Below are 14,043 nucleotides of genomic sequence, written 5' to 3'. Positions count from 1 at the left end.
AGATACTATGAACAAAAAAGCTTAAATATGTATAGTATATAAATACAAATATACAGCATGTCTTTTTCCCTTTTCACTTGTAACCTTGCAGGCAATCTCGATCCACTTCATACGAGGTCAGTACATAAGTCAGTTTATACATGGAGGGAAAATGAAAGCTTGTGGCTTTTTAGTGAAAAGTAGAAAAGATATTCTCGAATTACATTTTATTTTTAAGTTAAAAATATAATTAAGATAAAATAATTCATTTAAATTCTGCTGCTGCTATTTGTAAAGCGCAAATCTACACACCTTGGCATTCTTTTAAAGCTTACTCTGCTCTAACCACCAGCTTTTGTCCAAGTAGCTGCTTACCTTGGGGAGTTTTTTAAAGAGTAACTGAAGCTATGGTCATATGACATTCACATTTTAACTTTTCATTTTCTTTTAAAATACTTGCTTATATAGTCTCACATTATATGTCCATGTTCTGAACATCTGTGCTCATGCATATGTTGGTTCATTAATACATGTTCCAACCAGACTGTATAGTCTCCCTTAATAACCAACATCCAACACAACAAACACAACAGGCTGACTAACAAGGTCTGAAACTGCACCACAGAGTGAGATTTTCATATGCATAGTAATAGTTTAAAAAACACAAAACATCCAGCTCAAAGAACGTCCTTCAGAGCACAGCAGAGGTGACATGCAAGAGTCCAAAGTACAGAAAGCCAGAGAAATGCAAGTGGCTTTACCTATTTGTAAACCCCAGTCCCTTTGTTCATACATTCAACCTGTGCTGAAGCACTCAAGATGGAAGCATGAACTGTGTTCTCAATATCATTTTGTTATAAAGGAAGTCCAGTGGCAGAGAGCACGACTCACAAACACATTCTAGTACATCTACATGGGGCAAAACACAAGAGCTCACTGACTGAATTGCACATTGAAAAAAACTCGAGAGCTTTGGGCTAATTCTACTAATTTAAAAACAGACATAAGCACATTAATAAAATGTTCTTCCATTTCTACACTACCGTAGGTCTAGAATAACTTACCATACCTCAGCTCTACAGTATCAAAACTTTAAACTTATGCTGATGAAATGTAAGGCATACATTTATGTCAAAAAGTTCATTAAGTGACAAGTCATGCATAGATTGTAAAAGTTATTGTAATTTCTAAAGAAAAATGTAGCCTACATGTCTGATATTGAAATGTTAATAATACACTTTCAATGTGACAAATTGTGGATGCACCAGTATGTATTATTTTGGTAATTCTACACACAAGGTCTGTGAAATTACAGTAAAAGACTGTGACCTTTATGATAAAAGGTTAATATTCATCAACTCTGAAAAACATATCACAAAGCCAATTATTTTGGTATACCCTAAAAGGCTGTGATCTCTAAATGTTTAATATTCTATTTAAAATGTGAACTCATGCCACTACTAGAATTCATTCAAAGACTGCATTAAAACATTAAGCTGTTTCATGACTTGATGTAGTCCATTAATTAGTGTGTCTATATTATAATACACACCCAAAGCGCCTTTACGCACACATACATGCAGACACACAGTACCGGCATTCTCCATTAGATGTCACCCTGCCATAAAGGTTTTGTCATAAAGAGCTTATTGTGGTTGATTGGCTAGACATAAATTTATAATCAATATTTACAATTGATTCGTCATTTGATTCTACATCAGTTAAACAGCTGATGCAATCCTCTGTTGCTTGATAAACATCTGCAATATAGGGAGGACATACAAAGCAATGGTTTTGATTCTGTTCAAAGAACTGGGCAAGAATCTTGTTTTTTTACATATGAGTGCTTCGAATTTAATAAAGTGTCTATTATTTCCTTTTGTCCTTTTAATACTGAAACCTTATGGCAATCTGAACCTCCAAACTTGTTAATCCAAAATTTGGTCCCTGGGGTGGGGGTGGGTGGGTGGGTGGGTGTGTGGGGGAATGGGGTGGAGGATTGTGATGCTTCAGGAGTTAGTATTCAATTATCCTTATTTCTACTGCAATGCTGCCACCTGCTACAACGAATGTGCAAGCACAGCCTCCAAGGCAGACAGAAGGTGAAAAACACACACACACGCGCACACGCACACACACACACACACACACACACACACACACACACACACACACACACACACACACACAAATACACACACACACATACACGGAAGAGCAGGTCCTGAGAGCAGAGACCTGACTGATGGACACATAGTGCATGCCACTGTAGGACTGTACAAATGCATGCATGACATTCGGGAGGAGCCCCACATCAATGACTGATGGCCAGGAGCGTTTCTTCTGTGTCCCTTTCCCAGCTACAAATCTATATCCCGAGAATCCAGAACCCCTCCACTTCTCAAGCACAGAGCTTCTGATGCAGGGCCCTTCCAGTGCAGTTAGCAAGCCCACGATGCATCAGGAAAGCACTTCATCTTCGCCCACAAAGGGTAGGTCCACACTCCTCATGCCTTCCCCACTGTCTTGTTTCCTAGGAGACGGATAAATGCAGCATTCTAAAATAACCATGCAATCCAGCCATAAGCACCAGTCTAGGACGATGCAGACCGTGTGTTTGGTATTAGTTGTTACACAGTAGAAAAACCAAGTTAGTGGAAGAATAAGAGAATAGGACATTGGATTAGTTATACACTCAGATCGGAGGCAGATAAATGGAAATATCTGAGTGTCCTTGGAAAAGGTGGAACTGTCACACTGCATGCAGAGACAGAGCGGTGCAGTTAAAACACACACAGAGCTTAAACATTTTAGTAAAACATGGCAACAGGCAGTTGGATTGCAAGTCAGGATGCTCTTCCTCTATAAACTGCTTCCTAACAAGAAATAATTTACAAAGGATAGCATGTAGCAAGTGACCTGGGACAGAACATCCTGAGTCGCGCACTTGCTAGAGACCGGCAAGCCCCTGGTCTGATATAGTCTGATATACATCTATTTCATGCAAATATGACCATAAATTAACCTCTTTAAGGCAGTTTTGTATGGAACTTTCAGTTCACTGTACATAACATGAAATTCCTAACTACTTATGAAAGCCATGAAAAAGGTTTTTCTTTTCTTTTTTTTCCCCAAACCACTATGTGACATGCTGCAGAATGTTTTCATTCAGGTCATGTGCATGGCCATTAAAATGAGCATGATCCATTCCTCTTTCATCACAGAGTGAACTGGAGAGAGCAGGTGGAGGCCTAGCAAGCCCGCAGTCCTTTACCTTTGGTTACCATGAATGTAGCAGTATTTCAAATTCCCTGCTCTCCCTTTTCTAGAGGGCAGGAGAGAGGGAAACACTGCAATGAGAATCCCACTGTGTGTATGGATGACTCAAGAGAAATCTACACACAAGATGTAACTGAAACCTTAGGAAGGACTTGTGTAACTGGACTAAAGAGAGTTGGAGGAATGCTGATGTGGGGTCATGGTAGTTTATGTTTCTGTGTTTTAGACCTAATAGATGATTTATATAGGTTTCATTACATATGTGTCAGCACAGTGACATGTAAAAATGTGCTGTCCTAAAAGAGCTACAAAAATATTAGCTCCAACCAAATCTCATTAGATTTCCCAGAGCCTATTAGGTTACTTTACATTATTAAGAGGGCTATCAAATTAATTTAGGATCCTCATTTTCAATTAAACAGCTGGAAAAGGCTGAAAAATAATCCCTTTGTTTAATTATTAGTGAAACAGTATTAGATGATTGAGGTTTAGTCCACCTCTGCCGGTTAGCGGTGTATGGGGGGAGCAGGCAGAGGACTTACGTCAGCACATGTCCCTGTGAGGTGGGGCTCCTCTCCTCCCTGCGACCCCAGTCGAAAGGGTTCCCAAACGAGCGCTTGCGTAACATGGTCCGCACCAGGATCTGCATGATGAAGAAAAGACTTTTCTGCACAAGCTTTTTACAGAATATTTGCAAGCATTATTTAGAGTTCTGCTGAGTTTTTTGTTGTAGTACCTTAATGTATCAAAGACTAATCTGGTTTGAGGAGACCAGTGTCACACAAAATATTTGTAAAAACAAAAGACAATTAAACTATACAGATATTCAAAAACTCCAACAAAAGCAACTACAACAACTGCTCACAATTCCTTTATACAGTTTTTCCAGGCATTCCTCAGAAGAGTTTTTAACAAAAATTTTGGAAAAACTGTCAAAGGCAAAACCTACTGTTCACACAGAAGACACTCCAATTTATAGGCGAGTATTGCAGAAGTACTAGTAATTCCAAAATGATTAGTAAATCAGTTGTAGCATGTTAACAAAATCTTTGCAGGGATTTCCCTTAGTAAACATGAACTATTACTTGTTTTAAAATGGTTTAAAAAGGCATGGTGTCCGCAAACATTTGGCAGGCAGTGTATGGGCAGAGGACTGGAAAGGTGTGGGTGCTCACCACTGTGGCCAGGCTGGGGATATGCTTGACAGAGTTTTCCACCTCCTCCTGCGTCACCTCGATCAGACTGCAGCAGTTGTCATCCTCAGGAGGAAGGGGCTCAGCACCATGCCGCGTCACCCATGGGTGTACCTGCACAGCCACCAGAGACGGGTCTGAACTACGCCTGGCTAGCAAATACAGAGCTGGAAAACGTGCTGCCCTGGAAAGCCACATGTCAGCCCATAAGAAACAGAAACTGAAGATGTGACAGGTGTCTCGTTGGCAGAATGGGGCATTATTTCATCTCCACTTCATTTCAGGATTTGATTTCTACAAACGCCCTACTGTGCTAATGAGCACGCCTATAAAATGTTTATAAGCACTGACCTTGATTTGAGGCACAGTTATCCTGGTTTCAGGATTTTTATTCAGCATCTTAAAAAGCAGGTCCTTCAAATCATCTGACACATCAGCCCTGTAAACAAGCACTTGGTCAGATTCTTTCAGAAAGGAAGGCAGAGTATCTGAGAACGAAATGGAGACAAAGAGAGGCAGAAACTATAAGAGAGCATTAATACTTAAACACTCACTGCTCTGGCAGTTCTACTGGCTGGGTCTTGATTTTCTGATGCAGACTCAGTATGCGCTCATCCATGAATGGACACTGCAGAAGATACAGGTATTGACAGCATATACAGCCCAATGATTAGAGCTACACACTCCATCAACGACAATGCCATTGGTGTGTGAGCAGAAGGGAGTCTTACCACGCCAAAGACAAAGCAGTATAATGTGACCCCCATGGCCCAAACATCCAAAGCCTGAAAGCAAGCAGTTATTCATCTTCATTATCTTTAAAATTATATTTAAAAGTCTTTATTTTCTGACTATTACATTACTAATGTAAAAATGAAGATGTACGATTCAATTCCGCCTGAAATAGGAGGCTGTCCTCGTCCTCACCTTGCCAGAGAAGTTCTTGCGGGTCTCAGAGAGTGTCTCTGGAGCAAGGAAGGCCGGCGTCCCCACTGTACTGGTTAGGAGTGCGTCAGCTCCCTCAAACTGGTTGCTGACCCCAAAGTCAGCTATTTTAATGTGCCCATCCTCCCCCACTAGCAGGTTCGACGGCTTAATGTCCCGATGAATAATCTTCTGATAATGTACTGTAGGAAATGAAAGATCATAATGTTTTCCACAACAACTTGCAATCAAGTAAATGATTGTTTCACTGTCAAATCCAAATGACAAGGTGGTTTCTTAGCTCACAGTACTCAATTCCTCTAAGCAGGTCCTGAAAGTAGAAGCGGGACTGGTCTTCATTCAGTGGTTTATCAGTGGGAACCTCCATCACTGCACTGTAAATAAATACCAACAATATGCCGTGGTGACCCTGAGAGAGGCATGACACTCAGAGGTAGATATAAAGACTCATATATTGAAACCCTACTCACCCTTGTTTGACCAGCTCAAATACTGATGAAGGAAAGAAATATTGATATTGAGATAAGAATGTTATCTATAGAAAGTTATAAAGTGTAAAACAGCCAAAATAATACAAAATATAAATGAAGACATATTCATGTCTTGTGTAAATGTCTGATCTGATACAAGCCAGCAATTATGACCTTGCTTACCCATGTACAGGTGGTCTTCACTTGGGTCGTCCAGGACCTACACACACACATATAAGTACCAAAGGTAGGTTCAGCAACCCATGAGAGAGTGCTCTCTACTGGTCCAGTTGCAGAAAACACACATAGATACACACCTCCACTAGCTTGACCACATTAGGGTGGTCCAACTTTTTGAGGATGGCGATCTCCTGATACACTCGCTCCAGAGGGCCTTTGGGCTGAGGTGGGCCCTCAGGAGCCACTCTGGCCCCTCGGGGAGGAGGCCTTCCTGTATGTTCCGAAAGAAAAGATAAACAGTTGAGTAGTTGCATTTCACCTGGTATAAGAAATACATGAACAGACATCCTCAACCGACCCCCCCCCCCCCCCCCCCCCCCCCCCCCCAAATATACATATACACACACACACACACACACACCCTACTGAGCATTCCATCTGCTTTACGGCAGGCACTTACGCGGGAAACCAGCCTGTCTCATCAGACGCTTCTTGGACAGGACTTTCATGGCCTGCGGGGGAGAGGGGAAGTGAGAACAAGAGAATGTGAGTAGATACGCAATATCATCAGTAGTGCTGGGTAACATATGCACCACTCTACACCAGTAATTCAGGCTTATTGGTTTTATATATATATATATATATATATATATATATATATATATATATAGAGAGAGAGAGAGAGAGAGAGAGAGTGTATAGAGTGAGAACAAGAGAATGTGAGTAGATACGCAATATCATCAGTAGTGCTGGGTAACATATGCACCACTCTACACCAGTAATTCAGGCTTATTGGTTTTATATATATATATATATATATATATATATATATATATATATAGAGAGAGAGAGAGAGAGAGAGAGAGTGTATAGAGTGAGAACAAGAGAATGTGAGTAGATACGCAATATCATCAGTAGTGCTGGGTAACATATGCACCACTCTACACCAGTAATTCAGGCTTATGGTTTTATATATATATATATATATATATATATATATATATATAGAGAGAGAGAGAGAGAGAGAGAGAGAGAGAGAGAGAGTGTATAGAGTGGTGCATATGTTAGCTAGCGCACACACACACACACACACACACACACACACACACACACACACACACACACACCTATATATTTTAGTGCTACATCAGCAATATGTATTTATTTATGTATTCAGACAGACAGGCCATGGCTTCCTCATACTGCTCATACAGCAGTAGGGCACACCAGCTATTCTTGCAGACTAATTTTTCATAATGTCCCTGCATGCGAAATATAACAAAGCTGTGTGGCGAGAGGAATACTTAGCACTCACATAATAGGTGTTGTCATCTTCGTTGTAGGCCAGTTTGACAACTCCATAGGAGCCCTTGTTCACAGAATGAAGAGAGCAGGTGAGGAACAGTAACAGAATAGTACCACAAAATAGTGACAAGCACAGACATAACACAAACCAAGTAACTGAACGTTCACTAAAATAGCCAAGTCTTTATGCATGGCTCTATGCGACTATACAGAACAGTAATCCAAACCTAGTCAGCAGACAACGACAACACTCACATCCACACATGCATGCACACACAGCAGGTCCCATCTGGGAGAACAGATTGGGTTTACTGCAGGGGCTCTGGTGCTCAGACAGAGATGAGAGGATAGTGGGAATTTCCCTATCCACTTTATCAGCCTCCGGGAGTATCATATGACCCCGTGCTCTAGCACATTGCATCGGCGCGAACATGCAGCAACACTGATCGTTATCTCCAGTCTATCTCCACACAGACTATGTGTAGTCTCACTAGTGTTTGTTGTGTTGTGTGGGACCAGGGGGTTATTGCTCTCCACTCTGATCATGATAGTTCTATTCGGTGCCCCAATCTATATACCTGTAGTCTATGGACATATCCATTTGTCCACACAAATAAAAGTATTTTTATTTGGGTGTTTATTCAATCATCCTGTGCTCTCAGCTTGAAATTGTTAATATATTAATAATAATTGAGAATAAAAATACCTTTCCAATCTCATCTTTCAGCTTGTACTGGTTGAGCTGCACACAATCCTTTCAAAGAGAACAATAAAAGAATGAATGAGCTCGTCTTTAAATTAACTACAAAAAAGGAAGAAAAAATGTATGTGAAAACACATTGCACCAAATTAGCATTCTGGAACTGCAAAAACCTGGTGAGATTGTTTCCTGTATATGTATTATAATAATGCTTACATCAGAATTCTATTTTTAGTACATCACAACTCATGCTCTAGCCTAAATATGTGTCATCCCCAATGGAAACTGTAAGTTTAAAACAGGAAAGCAAGCACTGACACACATTGTAAGAGCAGGACCAGCAAAGAGGAATAGTAGCAAAACATCTGCTACCTCCAATGGAGTTTGCCACCTGTGGGCAGTCTACAGTCTACAGGGGAATGCACCAGTCAAAAGCTCTAGCAGGGCAAAGAGACATCTACTTATTGCCGAAACCTTACCTTTAGCTCTTATTCTCAGCCTTTGCTTTGCTGAGTTTGCAGCCATACCAGAAAACAAGAAAAATACATATTCTTCTCAAGACCGCATTAAGTTCCTTTCGAAAACCATCTGAAGATGTCTGAGTCATCCCGGATAAGATTTTTTTGGGGCAATGCGGCAACTATTACATAATGTTACGTAATTATGCCAATTCATTAATAAACAACTTTACTCATAAATAAAGCATCTCACACTTGAAAATTTGACATTTCCCAGCAGGGGCTACAAAGTCACTGACAATTTCAAAAGAATTTTCAAACAGTTTGGAAAAATGGAAATCTATGTATCAAATTTCTATTAAGGACTGCATTTCTTTTATTCTATGCAATACTGGAAAAGGAGCCTTTCTTGCATCTCCTATGCTTTTTTTGTCTGCCTAGAGCCAAGTCTACCTGGAGATCCGTGATGGAGACACGGTGGGACTCCACGGTGGGTCTGCGGGGCAAGCGCGGAGAGGAGTGGGGCGAAGTGATGGGCGAGTAGGGCAGAGACGGGTAGATATATCGCCCGTTGATTCCAGGTGATCCACAGGGCGAAGAGAGGGTCTGTGAGCGCTCTTGAAGTGATAGCTTCCTGTCTGAGAGGTTAAGCCTGCCCCGGTGTTCCTGCGTATCTGGGAAGAGAGCTTCAGGCCGTCCCACCGTATGAGATAAGAGGTCGCAGGAGGGAGTGCGGAACGGTGGCAGTGGACAGGATGTTGGCTCGGGCGTTTCCGAACTGTCCATGTCCTCCACCTCCTCCCCCCCACCTCGCTGCCCTGGGGCGCTGCTGGGCTCATATTCCGTCACCACGATAAGAGACTCCATGTCACTGGCGCAGGGGCTTAGGGGCGGTACTGAAGGCGGGAACACAGTGCAACTGCACAGCAGGTCAGGAAGGAGCTGATTGGGCGGCTGGGCTGAGAGAGTGGTGGGCAGGGCATGGCCAAGAGGGACAGGTGCTTCAGCAGAAGGCCAGGAAGAGACACAGGGAAGCATGGTGTCCTTCCCAAATACCTCCCAAGTGCCCCTCCATTAGGACCTCAGAGGGCCTTGTTGTACAGAGAATAGAAAGAAACAATGAATGAGTTATGAGTACGAGCCAAAAGAATGTACTCTAGATAGGTCTCTCAAGGACAAGCTCTAGTTCAGAGAAAGCACTGTTAGGTGGCCTTTGCTCTACATCCTGAAAATAAGAGACGACAAACATTTTGTGCAAGCCCAAGTGAGGTCACTGATGTAAAATTAGCCTATTTGACCCCAAACACAACAGATCTGGACTCAGCATCACAAGGATAACCCTGAATCATATCAGGAAGCCTAAACTTGTCCTTATAATATAATTCAGAATGACTCTCTGTTGTAATAGGGGTATAGCTTCAATTCCTAGCTGGCTGTGTTTGTTCTGGGCTCGATTTAGGCACATAAAGCTGTATCTTTTGGCAGGCAGATTCATTGCTGGTGTGAAAACTGCAGTGTGTGTGGGAGCGGTGTGGGTCTCAGCAATGGGGATAAAAGCAGGTACAATAAAAGACATTCATCACTCTGGAGGGTTCAGAAAAGAGAACTCGTGTGGGCAGGCCCACCCCCTCCACGCGTCCTCGTTTCTCTCTGGCTTCCAGAGAGAGCTGGTCCTCCTCCTGTGTGCCATCTCTCAGATTCTCTTGTATTCCCTATCTGTTTCTTCATCTTTATTCCTATATCTCCGTTTCTCTATATTAACCTCTTTTGCAACAAAAGAGCATTTTAGACAACAATGCTACAGTTTTGTGCACAAACATTCAGCCATGTATTAGCATAACTCCAAAGCAGTAGTAATATTTTGAGCACACAAACAGGCCTACGACAAGAAAAACATATTGTATGCAGTCTTTCATCTATGGCTCTTCATTCGCCATTGATGAAAAACTTGATAAATACGCAGGCTGACTAATTTATATTGGTAAGTTTAAAAATTAATGCATTTTACATTTTAAAGCATTAAAGCATTAGAAAGAAACCAATGCAAAGAAATAACAAAATCCTCTTTTTTACGACATGGATTGGAAAAGGTGGACTATATTCCAGACAGAGACAGCATTTCAGGCTTAAACAGGGCCAGCTTTACTCTGAACAGAACAAAAGAGCTGGGTCGTCAATGTCTGATAATGCCAATAAGCAATAGTGCAATAAAATGAATGCTACCTTAAAAATGTGTTCTGTGATACCGATTAAGGAACTCGATAGTGAGTCAACAGTGCAACTGCAGGTAGGAGACTAAAGCAATAGCCTTTATAATTTGATAGAATCAAGGAAACCAAATGGTCTAGCATCGGGCTAGTGTACTCAAACCAATTTCCTGCATTTTATGGTGTTTGATTAACCTTCATTATAAAAGCACACAAATAGCCTTAAACTCTGAAAGACTGTGGCTTTTTTGTGTTGTCTTAGGAGGAAATATGACTCTGCGATTCTCTATCATTGAACAGAGATGTGAACCATTTATCATCTGTAGGCAGGCTTACTGTGATGTAACAAATGTTATTCCATTAAAACAAAGGGGAAAATAGGCTAATATGAGACAGCGTTAGGGCGGCAAAGGAAATTATTATAGCTATGACAATTTATCCCCTGTACATATCTGCTCTCTCTCTGTCTGGCAGTACAACAGTTACATATTGTGAGACCAATCACCTGAGAATGATAGATGGCCCATGACAGTAAAAAAAGACAAACAAAACCTCAAAGTATCATGAGAAATGAGGTTTCGTTCATGTCATTCATCCATCTCATGTTCTACTGCGCTGTCCCCAAAACATTTATGATCCTGAAACACGCTCCCAGTAAGCTACTGTAACATTCACTATCAGAAAATGCAACATAAATAAAGATGCGCAGAAATGAACCATCCTGCATTCTTGTTGAGCTGTTTTAGTGTCTGAATGTATTTTGTATCGCCAGCTCATGTGGGAGCTGTTTCTGACTACTCCTACCTCTGTCAACTTAACCTACACACAGCCTTGTGGAAAGCCTCGTCATCTCCGGTGTGGACAGCCATTCCAGACCCATTTGTCAGAGGTGGTGTTGCCATATTGATAGCAAGATGAGGAAAGGGTGCAGAGAAACTGTGGAATGATTGGTTAGTGTTATGACCCATTACACTTAAACCTCTACAGTTGCTATATCTGGGTTAGATTGACACCATGGACATTAAGACTGATCTTGCTGCAAAACCTATTCTGAAGCATTCATGCCAAACCTTTCGGCACCATAAATGATGAAAGAAGACATGAAAAATGTGAAATGCAAAAAGGTGACCAGGATGCTGCGTAACCATGAGAAGCTTTGGTCTGCTGAGTTATTTTAAACTGAAGACAGTTAGGCTACTTTGCGGAATGACCTACTTTGATCACTGATGGATTGCAAAGCACACAATGGAAAACTGCTCCAAGTGCGCAGCCTACACAGGCTACCAAAAATGAACAACTATGTGTGTTGGAAGCCAATTACTCAAGCTCAGTCATGGCGTTCAAAATACAGCAGGTATAATTTACAAACAGATATCATGGTAAATTAATGTTACAGGCTCCTAACCATGCCTCTCCCCCAAATCTGCCTGTCTTGTATTTTGGGATGAGAGGAATTGGGGCAAGCAGATACAGGAGACATGACACTAGATATTGCAGATTTCACTGGGTTCTGTCCAAAACCATGACTGCAATACCTGACAAAAGCCTGCTGGTTGCAACCATTTCTACAGCTAACTGGGCCTATTCTCCAGATACCCACTAATCTCAGTCTTGGTGTTAAATTACACTGCAGGATCTTTTTCAAAAATCATTTTTGTCTAACAACATATCTACAACAAACCTGATAAAAGTTCTAAAATTCTATGCAAAAATGTCTATACAAAAAAAATGCAGCTTTAAACAGTATATTTGCAGGATCCACAAGTAATAAAATGTTCTTTTCTTTATCAAAAAGGGTGGTAGCATGCAAAGAACTTTGCAGCAGCACATCATCATGATCATATTTTCATACTATGATACTAGACTGACCTTAGAAACAAGCATAAATTGTACTACAGACAACAGTACTCCATCATACACTTAGGCCACATGACTGTCACTCCTCACTGACAGTGTTGCGAAGGAGATTCATGTAAATGTTATACGTGCTAGATGATGTCTGAGCACGCGTGCGTGTGTGTGCGCGCGCGCGCAGGAGGGGTGTCTTATGTGCATTTTAGGGCACCCAAAGTTTAAAATATTGCTATTAAAATAACAACAGAGGCTACTGAAATGTTTTTCTAATGAAAATTAAGGTACATAAAATGAGCTGACAATACCGTATGCATGAAAACAAAAAGAAAATGTCCATCATGTTATATGATCTTAAAGCTAAGCGTCGGAAACTACTTATACTGTTAATTCCAAGAAAGTGCGCCTTCGAAATGAACAGCTGCCCTCGGGTTTACTATGTACTCAAGCAAATGAGAACCATTAGTCCACCATCACATTAGTTAACATTAGGCATCTAACCGCAAGGTAAGTCACCCGAGAGCCATTCAACTTCAAATAGTATTTTTATCAGCCCATTGGGCTACATCAACCTGACAGAAGCGTTTCATTCAGAGCCGACTGAAAGTGTTTCATTAACCCCTACACATTTTCCAGAGAAACTATAAAAGCCTAAACGCAAATACATTTTATTAACAGTTACTCTCAAATGTACAAGTGCAGTCTGTTAAGTAGCTAACCAGCTAGCGAGGTAGCTAACGTACCTGACTAACGATACGTTTGTCACCAGTTATGTTGTGATAAAGTAGCCTGATGTTAAGCTAGATATCTAAACTCTAGCTTCCCATTTAGATGAACACTATCTACGAAACAAATTATCTTGAAAAATAATGTTTAGCAGGCGAAAAGACTGAGCATACTTGCTCGTCTTTTACTAGTAGCGTTAGCAAATACTGACTACACTTCATGACTTTAGAAAGGAAGCTAGCTTAGCTTGCTCATATACTTACAAAAACAGCAAAGCAAACATAAAGCTACGTCGAAATAAGGTTTGAAAAGGACCGATCGAACCCCCATCAGAGCCAGGTAGCTATGTACCTTAAATCTTAAGTTTTAAACGCGTTTGGTTAATGAAAGAGATGGTGGGAAAATCTTCAATATACCCAAGGGTTCGTATTAGCTAGCTACCATCGTATAGAAATTTCTACAACAGCCATGGATGTTGATAACTGGTCATTCTTACCGCGACTAGTCAAAATGTCCTCTTCCAGCTTCTCAATCCAGCGTCCTAACGACACCAGCTAGTATATATGTCTTATTTTATACAATTATTGCTATAAAAATCTGTGGTATTATGGGCATCCAGCGAGAACGAATACAGTTCGTCCTGATACGAGGGGTACCACATCCCCTGCTCAACCAATCCTGCTCAGTATGAACGACTCAAAGCTGATCCTGCAGAGCAGAAACAAACCCAGCATGTAAACCATGCCATGC

General features: G+C 41.1%; 1 protein-coding gene across 2 annotated transcripts; it reads right to left on the bottom strand.

Moving 5' to 3' along the window:
- Positions 1-1,945: 1,945 nt before the first annotated feature.
- On the bottom strand, positions 1,946-13,976 carry LOC113573462 (calcium/calmodulin-dependent protein kinase kinase 2). 2 transcript variants are annotated; one of them, XM_027003740.2, is made up of 17 exons: positions 13,790-13,976; positions 8,963-9,600; positions 8,058-8,105; positions 7,362-7,415; positions 6,507-6,558; positions 6,184-6,317; positions 6,050-6,086; positions 5,867-5,888; positions 5,682-5,770; positions 5,379-5,578; positions 5,183-5,236; positions 5,006-5,079; positions 4,803-4,890; positions 4,434-4,565; positions 3,801-3,901; positions 3,254-3,304; positions 1,946-2,512 (listed from the first exon to the last, which is right to left on the bottom strand). In XM_027003740.2, the coding sequence occupies exons 2-17, from the start codon at positions 9,545-9,547 to the stop codon at positions 2,440-2,442; spliced, it is 1,794 nt and encodes a 597-aa protein (XP_026859541.2). In that variant the 5' UTR covers positions 9,548-9,600; positions 13,790-13,976; the 3' UTR covers positions 1,946-2,439. The 2 variants fall into 2 exon arrangements, with proteins under 2 accessions (XP_026859541.2, XP_026859543.2); XM_027003742.2 differs by lacking the exon at positions 3,254-3,304.
- Positions 13,977-14,043: the final 67 nt, after the last annotated feature.

This window comes from Electrophorus electricus, chromosome 6 (assembly GCF_013358815.1).
Source record: "Electrophorus electricus isolate fEleEle1 chromosome 6, fEleEle1.pri, whole genome shotgun sequence".
Taxonomy (NCBI): domain Eukaryota; kingdom Metazoa; phylum Chordata; class Actinopteri; order Gymnotiformes; family Gymnotidae; genus Electrophorus; species Electrophorus electricus.
Note: the sequence above shows the minus strand (reverse complement) of the source record. Positions and strands in the feature narration are given on the sequence as shown.